Source organism: Syngnathus floridae, chromosome 18 (genome assembly GCF_059516105.1).
Source record: "Syngnathus floridae isolate MCC-2025c chromosome 18, RoL_Sflo_1.0, whole genome shotgun sequence".
NCBI lineage: Eukaryota > Metazoa > Chordata > Actinopteri > Syngnathiformes > Syngnathidae > Syngnathus > Syngnathus floridae.
The window spans coordinates 9,262,636-9,278,661 of record NC_142430.1 but is presented as its reverse complement, the minus strand read 5'-3'; the positions used below and the strand labels follow the sequence as shown (position 1 = coordinate 9,278,661).

General features: G+C 42.0%; 3 protein-coding genes across 37 annotated transcripts in view; 2 read left to right on the top strand and 1 right to left on the bottom strand.

The window, feature by feature from the left end:
- Window positions 1-336: 336 nt before the first annotated feature.
- wdr45b (WD repeat domain 45B) lies at window positions 337-5,285 on the top strand. 3 transcript variants are annotated; one of them, XM_088360760.1, is made up of 10 exons: window positions 337-771; window positions 1,494-1,568; window positions 2,037-2,138; window positions 2,223-2,310; window positions 2,384-2,478; window positions 2,598-2,788; window positions 2,867-2,952; window positions 3,039-3,140; window positions 3,211-3,332; window positions 3,457-5,285. In XM_088360760.1, the coding sequence occupies exons 1-10, from the start codon at window positions 705-707 to the stop codon at window positions 3,561-3,563; spliced, it is 1,035 nt and encodes a 344-aa protein (XP_088216886.1). In that variant the 5' UTR covers window positions 337-704; the 3' UTR covers window positions 3,564-5,285. The 3 variants fall into 3 exon arrangements, with proteins under 3 accessions (XP_088216886.1, XP_088216887.1, XP_088216889.1); XM_088360761.1 differs by lacking the exon at window positions 337-771 and adding an exon at window positions 789-905; XM_088360763.1 differs by lacking the exon at window positions 337-771 and adding an exon at window positions 970-1,099.
- Window positions 5,286-6,220: 935 nt separating this feature from the next.
- Window positions 6,221-14,547, top strand: LOC148382950 (uncharacterized). 27 transcript variants are annotated; one of them, XR_015854198.1, is made up of 14 exons: window positions 6,221-6,343; window positions 6,400-6,553; window positions 6,636-6,668; window positions 6,766-6,805; window positions 6,870-6,887; window positions 6,988-7,040; window positions 7,117-7,169; window positions 7,245-7,325; window positions 7,403-7,454; window positions 7,575-7,627; window positions 7,711-7,818; window positions 7,887-7,965; window positions 8,039-8,148; window positions 8,229-8,465. XR_015854198.1 is itself a non-coding variant. In XM_088360774.1 (12 exons), the coding sequence occupies exons 8-12, from the start codon at window positions 13,609-13,611 to the stop codon at window positions 14,404-14,406; spliced, it is 354 nt and encodes a 117-aa protein (XP_088216900.1). In that variant the 5' UTR covers window positions 12,417-12,509; window positions 12,566-12,712; window positions 12,797-12,829; window positions 12,927-12,966; window positions 13,031-13,192; window positions 13,269-13,320; window positions 13,396-13,436; window positions 13,570-13,608; the 3' UTR covers window positions 14,407-14,547. The 27 variants fall into 27 exon arrangements, 8 of the variants coding, with proteins under 8 accessions (XP_088216901.1, XP_088216899.1, XP_088216898.1 ...); XR_015854201.1 differs by lacking the exons at window positions 7,245-7,325; window positions 7,403-7,454; window positions 7,575-7,627; ... (2 more) ...; window positions 8,039-8,148; window positions 8,229-8,465 and adding exons at window positions 13,396-13,436; window positions 13,570-13,621; window positions 13,858-13,964; ... (1 more) ...; window positions 14,205-14,315; window positions 14,396-14,547 and having other exon boundaries at window positions 6,400-6,549; window positions 6,636-6,661; XR_015854191.1 differs by lacking the exons at window positions 7,245-7,325; window positions 7,403-7,454; window positions 7,575-7,627; ... (2 more) ...; window positions 8,039-8,148; window positions 8,229-8,465 and adding exons at window positions 13,396-13,436; window positions 13,570-13,621; window positions 13,858-13,964; ... (1 more) ...; window positions 14,205-14,315; window positions 14,396-14,547 and having other exon boundaries at window positions 6,400-6,549.
- The window catches only part of ogfod3 (2-oxoglutarate and iron dependent oxygenase domain containing 3), a 48,599-nt gene continuing 39,115 nt past the window's right edge, over window positions 6,543-16,026 (bottom strand). Inside the window, exons 15-18 of one of the 7 annotated variants that reach the window (XR_015854177.1) lie at window positions 8,206-8,427; window positions 7,369-7,815; window positions 7,105-7,302; window positions 6,543-6,877 (exon numbers count right to left, since the gene is read on the bottom strand). The gene's annotated coding sequence lies outside the window, so the exon portion shown is untranslated. Of the gene's footprint in view, window positions 7,303-7,368; window positions 7,816-8,205; window positions 8,428-12,705; window positions 13,962-14,372; window positions 14,537-16,026 lie in introns of those variants that run through there. The other 6 variants (XR_015854178.1, XR_015854176.1, XR_015854180.1 and 3 more) reach the window with 6 other exon arrangements.

Here is a 16,026-nt window from a genome sequence, read left to right as displayed (position 1 = left end):
CTGGGCTACCTCACTGGCCGGCCAGCTGTCTCTCCATGACAGGGTGCACCCCCAAAGAACATTTAAGGCAACTTTGTTCTCCTTGAAATTCAGGTTTCTGAAGACTATTGTTGGATCATGCAACCAACTCTATGCAGGGCAAAATCAGGGCCATATACTAAAGCTCAATCTGACAGCGCAGATTTTTTTATTTTTGACTCATTTCGAGTTCACTCTTATTTTGATTGCAACATGACTGCCCTTTTCTTTATTCGTTAGACCACTAAGGAACTTGTTCAAAGATATTCCTCTCAAATTCCCCCAACTAGTCAACGTAAAAACAAAAATGGCACCGTTATCTTTTTATTCGCTAACACACTCTTCTTCGCAAGTGGTTTAAGTCGGAGCTTCAGTTGATTGAACTTTGTTCGTTCTCTGGAATCTGGAACACCAGCAGTTCCACGCACTGTTGAAGTTTGTTTTGTTTTACCACTTGCTCATGTTTTGGAAGAGGACAAAAATGTACACCGAGCGACTTTGAGAATTCGACATGTTTGGGCTAAACAGGAACCAGCGTCTTTCCTTCCTTCCTTCTCCATGCAAGCAGCCAACTCTGGAGGGAGGAATGATGATGACGCTAGCGAGCTAGCTAGCTATCCGAGCAACAGCAGCAGTTGTTTGATTACTGATGCCATTATTTGCAATTCACTTGCTCGGGTAAAACGATGAATTCACTGCTGTCTAACCCGCAAGGGAACGGACTCCTTTACGCTGGCTTCAACCAGGACCACGGTGAGACGTGACGCTGTCATGTTTTTTTTTTCCTCTCTCGCCAAAAGGAACACGAACAGCGCTGCTTATGCTAAGCTAACACCGCTAACGAAACTGTCTCCTCTGTAAATAATCGACAATTAATATAAATGACGGTAACCGATTTTCTTAACTCGGAACTCTCGAATATCACGACAGTTGCCCTTGTCACTTACGGAAGTTTGAACGCAAAACACCTACCGTTTTGTTGTTGTTAGCCACCGCTAGCCTCCGCTAGCCACCGATTACGTTGTTTTCGTGATTACATTCGACAACCGTGCAACATCAAAAACTTGAAATACTTGTCGAGGTACTTCAATACAATGTTGACGAATCGACACATAAATGAGTGCTATCCAACCAGCAACACATTATACACCGAATATTTCTACCATCATGACCATTTGAAAAGACTGTAATGTGATTATCGTTCATTATCGTTACAAATCAATACAACGGCAAGTCAAAGCATTCGGAAGTAAATGTTTCACACTCACACCTACCGTAGTCTTATCTCTATTACGTCTTTGTTGCCTTAATTACGCTAATCTATTTGACCTAAAGCTATGTGTTCAATACGTGGCGAAGCTTCAATAATAAGGTCATAAATGTCAGTGCATGTTGTTGTTGGTAGTCTGAGAAGTCTTCAGTGACAACTGTTAATGTTAACTTTGATTCCTGACCTCAAATATGTGCCTCTGCAGGGTGCTTTGCCTGTGGGATGGAAAATGGATTTCGAGTGTACAACACAGATCCTCTGAAGGAAAAGGAGAAACAAGGTAAAAATGTCTGAAAACATTTCATTCATTCATCTTTCCAACTGCTTATCCTCTGGAGGCTCGTTGTTGTAAAGCAAGTACCATGCAAGCGCACACTATACTGGATTAAACGTGTCGAGTATGATCACACAAAAATCCATGAAAGATCAAATGGTTTTATATTCTACTCATATTGTTATTAATCACAATTTTAGCTTAAAAGTTATTTATAACCATTTTTTTTAATCGTTTTTCTTGGGGATAAAAGAAGCGTAACCTTCCCTTCAGGATAGGCTAATTATATTTACTCAGCAGCTTGAGCCTTTCCAGAGTTGTTTTCCTTTTTTCAAACTGAGAACAGAGGCTTGTGTGTCTGGTTGTGTGCATGTGTGTGTGTGTGTGTGGGGGGGGGGGGTTAGGGTTAGCCAAAGTGAGTTTCATCAAATCATAAAGCGCTTGAGTTTGATGTCAATGCATTTTGTGTTTTAGAGTTCTTGGAGGGCGGAGTCGGCCATGTGGAGATGCTATTCCGGTGCAACTATTTGGCTCTTGTGGGCGGAGGAAAGAAACCCAAGTACCCAACCAATAAAGGTATGTGGATGAGCAGCCATTTATTGACAACATTATCAAAAGAATGAGTTGCAGTCCTCATAGGTGTGCTTGATTTTGCTCTAGTCATGATCTGGGATGACCTGAAGAAGAAGACAGTCATTGAGATTGAGTTCTCCACAGAGGTGAAAGCAGTCAAGCTTCGACGTGACAGGTAGCCCCGTCCGTCCGTCCGTCCCCAATGAACAAGGACTCATTTAAGGAAACTTGAACTGTTTTGCGCTCAGAATTGTGGTGGTCCTGGACTCCATGATCAAAGTGTTCACCTTTACCCATAACCCTCACCAGCTGCACGTGTTTGAGACCTGCTACAACCCCAAAGGTTGGTTCCTGCTCTTTCAGGGTTGCTTATTTTGAACCGGAACTATTTGTCGAGCATTTAAATTGTGTCAATCCCAAAGCAGTCATTCTCTCGCTTGTTTTCTTTCTTTCTTTCTTCAGGTCTGTGTGTGCTGTGTCCCAACAGCAACAACTCCCTTCTGGCGTTCCCTGGCACTCACTCAGGCCATGTTCAGATTGTGGACCTGGCAAACACAGAGAAACCGCCGGTGGACATCCCCGCCCACGAGGGGGCGCTGTGCTGCATCGCCCTCAATTTACAAGGCACCAGAATAGCGACCGCATCAGAGAAAGTAGGCTGAAAGTTGTTATTTATTTTTCAGATTGTTGCCAGTTGAAACTAGCCCCAAATGCATGTTGTTTGTCAACAGGGGACACTTATCAGAATTTTTGACACGTCGGCAGGTCAGCTCATACAAGAGCTGAGACGAGGCTCTCAGGCGGCCAACATTTACTGGTGAGACAAACATGAGCTTCGTGTTAGCGCTCGCTCATTCATTTGCCTTAATAAGTCACGCCTCTTGCATATATTCCTTTTTCTAGCATCAATTTCAACCAGGACGCATCTCTCATTTGCGTATCCAGTGACCACGGCACAGTGCACATCTTTGCGGCCGAAGACGCAAAGAGAAATAGGCAATCCAGGTTTGTCCATGTGCAACCTTCGATCCAATGATTTGTTTTGCCCGCATTTCAAACACTGCCTTGTCTCCAGCTTGGCCTCCGCCAGCTTTCTTCCCAAGTACTTCAGCTCCATGTGGAGCTTTTCCAAGTTCCAGTTGCCGTCAAGCTCCCCGTGTTTGTGTGCCTTCGGAACAGAGCCCAACGCTGTCATAGGTGAGAGCGCTTTGCTTGTCACAAACAATGAAAATTGACACGAAATCATTCTTCTCCAAACTTCCAACAACGCTGTAAGTTTGGAACATTTGATGTTCAGCCCTTCTTTCATTGTGTCTGGCAGCTATTTGTGCTGATGGCAGCTACTACAAGTTCCTCTACAACCAGAAAGGGGAGTGTTCCAGAGACGTCTATGCCCAGTTCCTGGAAATGACAGATGACAAAATATGACCTTTGCAATGTTCTCGAGGAACCGCCATTACACAGCCTAGTTGTTTTTTTTTTTTTTTTTTCTTCTTCTTTCTTCCCATTATCCACAAGGGATGAGAGGTCCCTCTGCTGCACTTCTCTTAAATGACTCTGCTGAAAGAGCTTCCGTTGGAGAGGACAGAGAAATAGTCAAGGCGACAGCGACGTCCACCCTTGAAGAAAAGGCAAGGGACTGAAACACAAAAGCAAGGAGGTATTTTGGACGTCAGTCGCTTTGAAGATGTCCTCCGATGACTTTCCAGCGAATGGCTATTTTTTAAAATCACGTAGAGAGATTTTTGTCGACTCACACCACCTAAGCTAATTCTAGGGAGTGCCTCTGAGTGGAGCGAGAGAGAACCTGCAAACACCTTGTCATGTGTCACGTGGCATGATGATACCAATGTTTCTGTGTGCGTGTGTTCTCCAAGCAGGCTTACAAAGAGCACCCAAGAGAGCTGAGTTCATCATTGGATTAGGGTTAGGGTTCACCTAACCCTAACCCTAACCCTTCACTCAATTCAAGACTGAATATTAATTACATACTATTGTGCACAAAGAGCACCCAAGAGAGCTGAGTTCATCATTGGGTTAGGGTTAGGGTTAGGGTTAGGTGAACCCTAACCCTAACCCTTCACTCAATTCAAGCCTGAATATTAATTACATACTATTGTGCACAGAGCACCCAAGAGAGCTGAGTTCATCATAGGGTTAGGGTTAGGGTTAGGGTTAGGTGAACCCTAACCCTAACCCTTCACTCAATTCAAGCCTGAATATTAATTACATACTATTGTGCACAGAGCACCCAAGAGAGCTGAGTTCATCATTGGGTTAGGGTTAGGGTTAGGGTTAGGGTTAGGTGAACCGTAACCCTAACCCTAACCCTTCACTCAATTCAAGCCTGAATATTAATTACATACTATTGTGCACAAAGAGCACCCAAGCGAGCTGAGTTCATCATTGGGTTAGGGTTAGGTTAACCCTAACCCTAACCCTAACTATTGTGCAGAATGAAGTCAAGTCATATTTGCCCGAAGCTTTTTTTTTTTTTTTTTTTTTTTTTTTTTTTTATATATACATTGTGCAATACTTTTTTTATTTTGTGGTTATACAAGTTTTGCTATAGCCATGGTATAATTTTCTAGCCATGTATTATGGCTTTTTTTTTTTTTTTTGCTAACACGTAGCGGAGTTGATAATGGAAAAAAATGATGCTACTACAAACATATTTGGAATAAATCCTGAAAATTAAAAAAAAAAAAAATCTGATTTATGCCCTAGAAACTACAGGAATCGGGTTTCAAATGACTTTCCGTCATAACAAAATTGTGATTTTTTTTGTTTTTGTTTCGATTACACGTAATGTCAAAATACTGTACTTGTAATCTGCTCTCTGCTGTGTACATACATTCTACCTAAAGAAAAATAGGGAGTTGTCTAACGTGACACCATCTTTATGAATTCTTATAATTAAGAGAAATCCTATTTTCTAAAGTATATGTTCCAACTTCCCACAAGGTCCATGACAGCATTTTCATCGTAACATTTCACTTGTTCACCAGATTGTCTATTTGTACTGTATCCTTCCTCCATAACTGAAGATTGAAGGGATGCCGCTCAAAAGTGATCATTAAGTTTGATTGTAAAACATGAACAAAATCTGCATTGACATTTGCTAATTAAATATACTAGCTTTTACATTTATGTCTTATTTGTGCTGTGTGATTTCTCTATCTTGAAACCTGACCGTCCCATATTTCACTCAGTTGAGTTGTTTTAAAGCTGCATCACCAGGAAGCTGATTATTGTTGCTGGGTGTTAAAAATCAGAAATATCACACCAGAGAAGTTGTCATGAGAATAGTGCAATGAAGTTTAAAGACAACTTACTTCAACAACTCGAACATACGTAGATAGATGTTACATTTCCTGACTTTGAATCCACGCAGAAGTCATTAAAAAAAAACTTCACCCTTTAATAAACCAAAGGTCTTTATTCACAGCTCAATTGAACGTTTGCAGCTTTTTCCATATTTCATTTCCAAGCCGCTTTGCATCCCCACTAATGAGTTCTCTAATTGTTCTAATTAGGGTGACCAGACGTTCTCTTTTCCCCGGACATGTCTTACTTTTGAGCCCTAAAAAAACGTCCGTGATTTTCTTTGTAGGATAAAAATGACGAAGAATACCATCATTGACCATCATTGTAAAGTACACTACCAAAAAAAAAGGCGCCGAGATTCGCTGATAAAATGGCAAAATGGTTTTTAACCTTACCCGGCGATCGGGAGACCATGGTTCGAGCCCCACACGAAGCAGTCTTTGAGCTAAAGTTGGATTAGTGCAAGACTCGAACTCGGTTCTCCCGAACATAAGGCAAAAGCTTTACCCATTACACCAGTTGGTGTTCTACAGTTCTGTGGAAATTTGGTAATTTTATCTAAATCGTGAGACATATACTATGAATACATAAGAAAACTTCGAAAATTTCCAAGCCAAAACAGTCGAATGGTTTTTGACTTGGGTTGGTGTGCCGCAGCCCCGGGTTCGAATCCCGCTTTGAGCATCATTTTCAAATATGGTGAGTACCTGAAATAGACTTTTTTTTTCTTTTTTCTTCTTCTTCTAATGACGTCATCACATAAAGAGTATAAAAGGCGTCAAGAACGCGACGATCAGTCTTTCACTCTCCTCTGACAGCGCGCGCCACGCTGCTCTGGTCCACCTGCTGTGCCAGCCTCACTCCATTCCAGAATTGACAAGGTAGATGTTCGATATTTGTTAACCATTTCAAACTAAATACTTTTGCTCTCTTGCAGCGTCAAGATGCACTTTGGGCGTGCTTCCTCCATCTTGCAAGCTAAAAAGTTTGCAGAAGCTAGCGTTAGCAGTTAGCGTCGTCAACGACCACCCAAACGCATTTATTTGGCGTGCATTTTGATGCAACCAAATAATTGAAGCATTTAACGGTGGGTAAGTACATGTACATTTTGAAAACTCAAGCACGCACCGTGTGGAAAGATCACTAACACCATTTTTTTGCACCAACATTTAGCAACGTCTGGACGACAGCGCCGTTTGGCCGAAGGTAAGTAGACAAAACAGCGTTTGCATAAATCCACCAGAGAATGACGGAAACGGGTATTTCGATGCATTCGTGTTAATTTTCTAATTTCTGTCTGCAGGTGCAAACCCTTAAAACGAGCCCGTCATGGCCGACTTTCTGTGAGTTTTAAAGTCGACTCTTTCAATCGACTGCTTTTAATTGTCTTGTCATTTCTGTCCACAGGCCTGCATCTGGAACAGAGTAAGCAGATTGACTGCAAAATGGCAAACCTAATTTTATTAGCAAGGCATCTTATCAAATGGACTAAATCAAGCCTTTTTTCTTTTTCTCTTATCTGCAGGGTCCAAGATGGCCACCTTGCAGTCCTCGCATGGCTTCATGAGACACTTGCAGGTCTACTCTTGCTCAATTTGCTTGTTAGGCTGAAAATGTCAAAGCAGAATGGTTGTAACGTTACCGTGTCTTTCAGACCAGCGAGCTGTGGTTGGAGAGACGTCCGGTGCTGCCCTCCATTCCTCACTGGTGAAACACGCACGCGTCCAAATGTTTGACACATGTCAAACATTTCAGCATGTTTTTCCTCCTTTTGTCCAGCAGGTGGGGCTAAAAGACCAGCTTTCTGCATTTACTGGTGAAGAGCTGACAGGTTTTGAACCTGTGGAATCAACATGCTGACAGGTGACAACTTACTACAAACTTGGCATTGTTTAAAAGCACTTACCTGCTTTATTTCTTATGCCTCCCCCTTCCTGCAGAGCACTTTCCAGTAAGGATGCAGTTGGAAAATCTGCCACCTGCAGGCCAAAGGTAAAAGCCCTCCCAAACCATGCAGAAGTTCCTCAAGGCTGCCTCCATTTGCTGAGTTGACTCTCAAATAAAATGTAGTAAATGGCAGCTTGATGGGTCCCTTGTATGTGTTGTGTGCAGGTGGCCACCCTGGAGAGTCTTTACAACATTTAAGAAATTCTGCATGTGCACCAGTGACCAGCTGCTTCCAGTCTACAGTTAAAAATAAAAGCAGTAACCTTAAATAGAGTTGTGTCAATGTTCCTTTTCTTTACAGGCAGAGGTGACAAATCCTGGTCCACAAAGTGCAAAGCCTGCCACAGTTTGTCGTCAGCCTCTGTGAGCTTGTTCACCTGGGTCTGTGCTGCTTGAGAGCCCTCTGCTGGTAAGAGAAGGAAAGTGACATTTTAGCCAACATGTTTCAAAATTTGAATCAGTTATTTTTGTGTCCAGTGAGGAGCACCATCAAGTATCTGCTTGAAGATCAAAGCAGCACTTCAGTTTCCTTGATACTACCTCAGCAACCTGAGAAGTGAGGCACTTGAAATGCTCCTCGTTGCACAACCTTGTCTTTATTCCAATTTTTTTCTCCTATTTTCTGACAGGCAGCAAGGAACAAAATCAATTTCCTGGGTCATGCAGAAGGAGCAAAATCGGCTTCCTGGTCATGCAGCTTGCAATACTCTGTGCCATGAACAACTCTACTTGCCCTCTGGTATGTTTCATGCCAAAACATTTTCTGCACAAAACGTTGACTTAGCTTTTTACTTACCAATCTCTTTGTCTTGGGTCCAGGCATGGAGTAACACTCGTCCCACTGGCTGACCACTCGTCTCTCTGGCTGACCACTTCACCACTCGTCCCTCTGGCTGGCCACTTCACCACTCGTCCCCCTGGCCGACCACTTCACCACTCGTCCTTCTGGCTGACCACTTCACCACTCGGCAATGAGCAGATTGCCATCCAACTTGTTACTTTGTTGTGATTATTTACTCTGCAAAAGAAATAAAGCCTTATTACAAATAACACAAACTTTCAACTCTTCATTTTCAAACATCACATCTTAAACTTTAAAACAAAACTAAAAATAATTCTTTTCTTTCAATAAATTTTAAAATTTTATTTTTAAATTTTTTTTTTCCGCCACCCAAAAATTTCTGGATTTTTTTTTTTTTTTTTTTACAGAATTTTTTCTGGTGACATTTTTGAGGAATGGGGCGGAACGTGACTGGAATACTGCTTCGTGATTGGCCGAGAGCTCAAAAACTGGGCGGAGCCAGAAGAATAAAAGGCCGTGGTTGGCTGAGAAGTGGGCGTGGATATGCAAATGAGGTACTCTGTGATTGGTTAGAGTTTGGGTGGGCGTGATCTACTTAAAATGAAGCAATCCGATTGGTCAAATGCGCAAATGCCGCATTCTGATTGGCTGCCAGAAAGTGGGCGTGGTTATGCAAATTTTGAGCCGAGCCGTGATTGGCCAATCTGAAATTGGGCAGAGTTAGGAGGCGGGCAAAGTGGCACTTAGGTTTTGGAAGGCTCTTTTCAGCTTGGAGTTGAGTGTTTGCCTTCAGCCACTGAACAGAGACAAGTCTTTGACTGCTTCTCTCGATCTCCACATGACTCAAAGTGACTGCAACTGTACAATTGCATTACTTTCACTCATGTGGAGACAGAGAGAAGCAGCAAAGACTTGGCTCTGTTGCAGTGACACTCACCTCAAGGCTGAAAACTTGTGTCCATAGTAGTAGACACTTAGGTTTGGAAGTGGCCACCTCAAGACTTGAAACAGTACTTTGCCAATGCAGTGACCACCAAGCATGAAAGACTTCAAATGAGCAAATTTGCTCATCAATCACAAAGACTCACATTTCACTTGAACAATTTATTGAATAGAAAAGCAGTTTGAAAAGGCCCTGCCTGAATGCATGGAAGCAGCTTAAGTGCTTGATGAGCTCAGGTATGATGTCACTTACTTCTCGTGGCAGGCACTAGGGGGAAGGTGAGCACATGCAAACAGTGCAAACGTCTCTCACTGGGACAAAACCTAAGTGCCAGGTACTGCACAGCAACATCACCACCACCAGTCACTTTTGGACAAGTTTTTCCATGACACTGACACAAACCAAGTCAGTTAAATATATGTTTCTGACTAACTTGGTTTGCTTCAATGTCATCAAAAAACACATCTAGACAAGTGTGGTGATGATGATGATGATATTGTGCAGTAGCTGGCACTTAGGTTTTGTGAGAGATGTCAGCTGCTTGCATGTGCTCACCTTCCCCCTGGTGTGCCATGACAGTATGACATCACACATCAGCTCCTCAAGCACATAACACTACCAACTAACATCACTTACACACATTTTTCTCTTTTTTTTTAGATTTATATATTTTTTCAAATTCAAGTCATATTATTTGAAGAGCAAAGTGGTACACTTTCACTTTTCATGAGTGCCAACTACGATCAAAAATATACTTTTTAAGTTCAAATGCAAGTACATTTTTCAAAACTATACTTCTTACATTGACATGTAACTTGAACGACTGTAGAGAAATTATTTTGTTTCTGGCACTTAGGTTTAGTGAGAGATGTCAGCTGCTTGCATGTGCTCACCTTCCCCCTGGTGTGCCATGACAATATGACATCGCACATCAGCTCCTCAAGCACATAACACTACCAACTAACATCACTTACACACATTTTTCTTTTTTTTTTTTAGATTTATATATTTTTTCAAATTCAAGTCATTATTTGAAGAACAAAGTGGTACACTTTCACTTTTCATGAGTGCCAACTATGATCAAAAATATACTTTTTAAGTTCAAATGCAAGTACATTTTTTAAAACTATACTTCTTACATTGACATGTAACTTGAACGACTGTAGAGCAATTATTTTGTTTCTTTTTACTGTGGCCCAAATAATCAACAGGACAAGGTCCACCTTGCTATTCACCAGAGGCATAATGCTACATGGAAAATGGGGAGGTACCTTTCGAGATATGCAGATAGACGACCAGCAGCCGACGTGGAGCCTCCGGTCTTCAAGTTGGACATGGAAAAACATAGAAAAACAACATTCAAGTCAAACGCTTTCGTTGATGATCCATTGATTGACAGCCGAGTGAGTGCTACTTGTGGGCGTCCTAGCTAACGCTCCACCTCTGGTTTCACGAGAGCTAGCGAGTTTCCACGGACGTAACGACAAACAATGATTCTCCTTTCATGTCATTGTTTACATGTACGCATTTACATACATACAGCAAATCGAGAGCTTGGAAAAAGTTGACATGACTCACTCGAAACCCCAAACGGTAACAACCTGAAGAGCTAGCTGCTCGCTGAAGCGGAAGTGTACGGTAGCCGAGAAAGCTCAATTCAAATCACCAAAAAGCGCGTCTTTGGCAACTTGCACAAAAGACACTCCCACATCATGCATACAACACTGGTTCGGATAATTAAATAAACACCCATAAAAGATGCTCAAAAACTAATTAAAGAGACCAGCCTTGTCCAAAAAAATATTCTGTCATAGTTTGAGTTTCATACAAATTTGTATTGTACCTTTGATCAAGTTTGACAGTGATAGTAAATGATTTAAAATAAATTATATAGAGCTGCTAGCAAAGCCCACTTTGACCATTCACTTGGTAGCCAAACGGAACCGAGGGACGCCCCTTCCTGACTACTACGGAGCCTTCCGTGCTTGCACTACCCTGGTACGCACAATAACTTAGATTTTTGCAGAAACACACATTCTCTGTTTAAATGATGAATTATGGCTTTCGGGTGTCATGCGATCGTGACAAGTTAACGAGTCCCTCACGTCGATACTGCTAGATGTAACGAGTGCAATGTGTTTTCATTTGCAGTTGATTTTATTCGGAGCACTTTTGTCATGGAGATTTCATTTGAAGGCACAGGAAAAGGTCAACAAAAAGACTGCTTCTTGCGTCTGTACACTGACCCAACTCCAGCCATTTCTTGAGGTCACACCTGACCAGTTTGACCAGTATATATGAAGTAATTATATATATATTTTTTCGTTGAAATAAGAATGACCATGTATATGTGAGACTGGTAAAACAATGACCAGGCATAGTAAGTTACAGTACAAGTATAGTAAGGTTTTTTGTTTAAGTTGTTAAAAAAAACAAAAAAAAATTATAATGGAAGTCTATGTAAAATACAACAACGACAAAAAAAAAGTCCTAGTACACTAACACTAACCAAGAGTAGGCAAGAGTATTATCCACCATGCTATTTATAGTACTCTGCGGAACTGAGGTAAAAAAAAATTTCAATTTTGAGCAAGTTGAACAATTCCACTACAGTACCAAAATGAAATCGCCGGGTTTCCCTGGCAAAATGGTAGAATGGTTTTTAACTTTGCCCGGTGATCGGGAGACTTTGGTTCGAGCCCCACACAAAGCAGTCTTTTAGCTAAAGTTGAGTCAGTGTAAGACCCGAATTCGGTTCTCGCGAACATAAGACAAAAGCTTTATCCACTACCAATTGAGGGTTCTGCGTTAGTGAAGTAATTCAATAGTTTTAGTATAAAGCAAGTTGAAATTGTAAGGTACACTACCAAAAAAAATGGTGGAAAATCGCCGGAAAAATGGCATAATGGCTTTTAACTTTACCCGGTGATCCGGGGACCATGGTTCGAGCCCTACACGAAGCAGTCTTTGAGCTAAAGTTGGAACTTTACTTTGTTACTCTGAACTTTTCCTGATGATACCTTCATGATTTGTGATAATAGGAGAAAATCTCTCCTTGTCAACCCACAGGCAATGGTCGAGCGGTTATCACCTTTGCCTCCGATAATTGCAATGCTGGTTCGAGGCCCGATCCCGCCATAAATTACACTTTGCAGTTTCTCTCTCGCTTTTCTGTTGAGCGCCTGGTTGCAGGAGTTTTTTTTTCTTTTTTCTCCTTTTGATGACGTCATCACAAAAAGAGTATAAAAGGCGTCAAGAACGCGACAATCAGTCTTTCACTCTCTTCTGACAGCGAGCGCCACGCTGCTCTGGTCCACCTGCTGCGCCATCCGCACTCCATTCCAGAACGAACAAGGTGGATGTTCAATTTTTGTTAATCTTTTGAAACTAACTGCTTTTGCTCTCTTTCAGCGTCAAGATGCACTTTGGGCGTGCTTCCATCTTGCAAGCTAAAGAGTTTGCAGAAGCTAGCGTTAGCAGTTAGCGTCTTCAACGACCACCCAAACGCATTTATTTGGCGTGCATTTTGGTGCAACCAAATAATTGAAGCATTTAACGGTGGGTAAGTACATGTACATTTTGAAAACTCAAACACGCACCGTGTGGAAAGATCACTAACACTATTTTTGCACCAACATTTAGCAACGTCTGGACGACAGCGCCGTTTGGCCGAAGGTAAGTAGACAAAGCAGCGTTTGAATAAATACACCGGAGAATTACGGAAACGGGTATTTCGATGCTTTCGTGCTAATTGTCTACTTTCTGTCTGCAGGTGCAAATCCTCAAAACGAGCCCGTCATGGCCGACTTTCTGTGAGTTTTAAAGTCGACTCTTTCAATCGACTGCTTCTAATTGTCTTGTCATTTCTGTCCACAGGCCTGCATCTGGAACAGAGGGAGATTGACTGCAAAATGGCAAAAATATTTTTATTGGCAAAGCATCTTATCAAATTGACAAAAGCAAACATTTTTTCTTTTGTCTGCAGGGTCCAAGATGGCCACCTTGCAGTCCTCGCATGGCTTCATGAGACACTTGCAGGTCTACTCTTGCTCAATTTGCTTGTTAGGCTGAAAATGTAAAAGCAGAATGGTTGTAACGTTACCGTGTCTTTCAGACCAGCGAGCTGTGGTTGGAGAGACGTCCGGTGCTGCCCTCATTCCTCACTGGTGAAACACGCACGCCTCCAAATGTTTGACACATGTCAAACATTTCAGCTTGTTCTACCTTCTTTTGTCCACTAGGTAGTGCCAAAGGACCTAGTTTCTGCAGCATGGATCTACTGGTGAGTATCTGCAAGCTTTTGAACCTGTGGAATCAACCTCTTGTCTGACCTGCTGATAGGTGACAACTTACTACAAACTTGGCATTGTTTAAAAGCACTTGCATGCTTTTTTTATGCCTCCCTCTTCCTGCAGAGCACTTTCCAGTAAGGATGCAGTTGGAAAATCTGCCACATGCTGGCCAAAGGTAAAAGCCCTCCAAAACCATGCAGAGATTCCTCAAGACTGCCTCCATTTTCAGAGTTGATGCTCAAATAAAATGTACTAAATGGCAGCTAGGTGGCTCCCTTGTTTGTGTTGTGTGCAGGTGTCCACCCTGGAAAGTCTTAACATTTCAGGAACTCTGCATGTGCACCAGTCTACAGTTGAAAATAAAAGCTGTAAACTTAAATGACGTTGTGTCAATGTTCCTTTTCTTTACAGGCAGAGGTGACAAATCCTGGTCCACCAAGTGCAAAGCCTGCCACAGTTTGTCTTCAGCCTCTGAGCTCTTTCACCTGGGTCTGTGCTGCCTGAAGGGCCCTCTGCTGGTAAGAAAAGGAAAGTAAATTACATTTTAGCCAACATGTTTCAAAACTTGAATCAGTTATTTTTGTGTCCAGTGTGGAGCACCATCAAGTATCTGCTTGCAGCGGAAGCTGAGGACCAGAACAAAGCAGCACTTCAGTTTCCTTGTTCCTGCCTCAGCAACCTGAGAAGTGAGGCACTTTAAATGCTCCTCATTGCACAATCTTTATTCCAATATTTTTTTTTCTCCTATTTTCTGACAGGCAGCAAGGAACAAAATCAACTTCCTAGGCCATGCAGCAAGGAACAAAATCGGCTTCCTGGTCATGCAGCTTGCAATAGTCGGGGCCATGAACAACTCCGCTTGCGCACTGGTATGTTTCATGGCAAACCCTTTTCTGCACAAAACGTTGACTTAGCTTTTTACTTACCAATCTTTTTGTCTTGGGTCCAGGCATGGAGTAACACTCGTCCCACTGGCCGACACTCGTCTCACTGGCCGACCACTTCACCACTCGTCCCTCTGGCCGACCACTTCACCACTCGGCAACGAGCAGACTGGATCCAACTTGTTACTTTGTTGTGATTGTTTACTCTGCAAAAGAAATAAAGCATTATTACAAATAACAAACTTTCAACTCTTCATTTTCAAACATCACATCTTAAACTTTCCAACAAAACAAAAAATTATTTTCTTTCAATAAATTTTTTTTTTAATTTTTTCCCACCCAAAGCATTTCTGGATTTTTTTTTTTGTACAGATTTTTTTTCTGGTGAAATTTGAGAAATGGGGCGGAACGTGACTGGAATACCGCTTCATGATTGGCTGAGAGCTCTAAAACTGGGCGGAGCCAGGAGAATAAAAGGCTGTGGTTGGCTGAGAAGTGGGCGGGGATATGCAAATGAGGTGCCCTGTGACTGGTTGGCATTGTAGTGGGCGTGGTCTACTTAAAATGAAGCAATTTGATTGGTCAGATGTGCAAATGCTGCATTCTGATTGGCTGTCAGAAAGTGGGCGTGGTTATGCAAATTTTGAGCCGAGCCGTGATTGGTCAATCTGAAATTGGGCAGAGTTAGGAGGCGGGCAAAGTGGCACTTAGGTTTTGGAAGGCTCTTTTCAGCTTGGAGTTGAGTGTTTGCCTTCAGCCACTGAACAGAGACAAGTCTTTGACTGCTTCTCTCTATCTCCACATGGCTCAAAGTGACTGCAACTGTACAATTGCATCACTTTGACTCATGTGGAGACAGAGAGAAACAGCAAAGACTTGGCTCTGTTGCAGTGACACTCATCTCAAGGCTGAAAACTTGTGTGCATAGTAGTAGACACTTAGGTTTGGAAGTGAGCAACTCTCACTTCAAGACTTCAAACAGTACTTTGCCAATGCAGTAACCACCAAGCATGAAAGACTTCAAATGAGCAAATTTGCTCATCAATCACAAAGACTCACATTCCACTTGAACAATTCATTGAATAGAAAAGCAGTTTGAAAAGGCCCTGCCTGAATGCATGGAAGCACCTTAAGTGCTTGATGAGCTCAGGTATGATGTCACTTACTTCTCGTGGCAGGCACTAGGGGGAAGGTGAGCACATGCAAACAGTGCAAACATCTCTCACTGGGACAAAACCTAAGTACCAGGTACTCCACAGTACCACCACCACCACTGACTTTTGGACAAGTTTTTCCATGCCAATAATGCAAACCAAGTTAGTTAAATATAGGTTTCTGACTAACTTGGTTTGGTTCAATGTCATCAAAAAACACACCTAGACCAGTGTGGTGATGATGATGATATTGTGCAGTAGCTGGCACTTAGGTTTTGTGAGAGATGTCAGCTGCTTGCATGTGCTCACCTTCTCCCCGGTGTGCCATGACAATATAACATCGCACATCAGCTCCTCAAGCACATAACATTACCAACTAATATACATCATACACAGTTTATTTTTTTTAGATTTATATATATTTTTAAATTCAAGTCATATTATTAGAATAACAAAGTGGTACACTTTCACTTTTCATGTGTGTTAACTATGATCAAAAATATACTTTTTAACATTTTGGAATATTTGAAGTCATATATGAC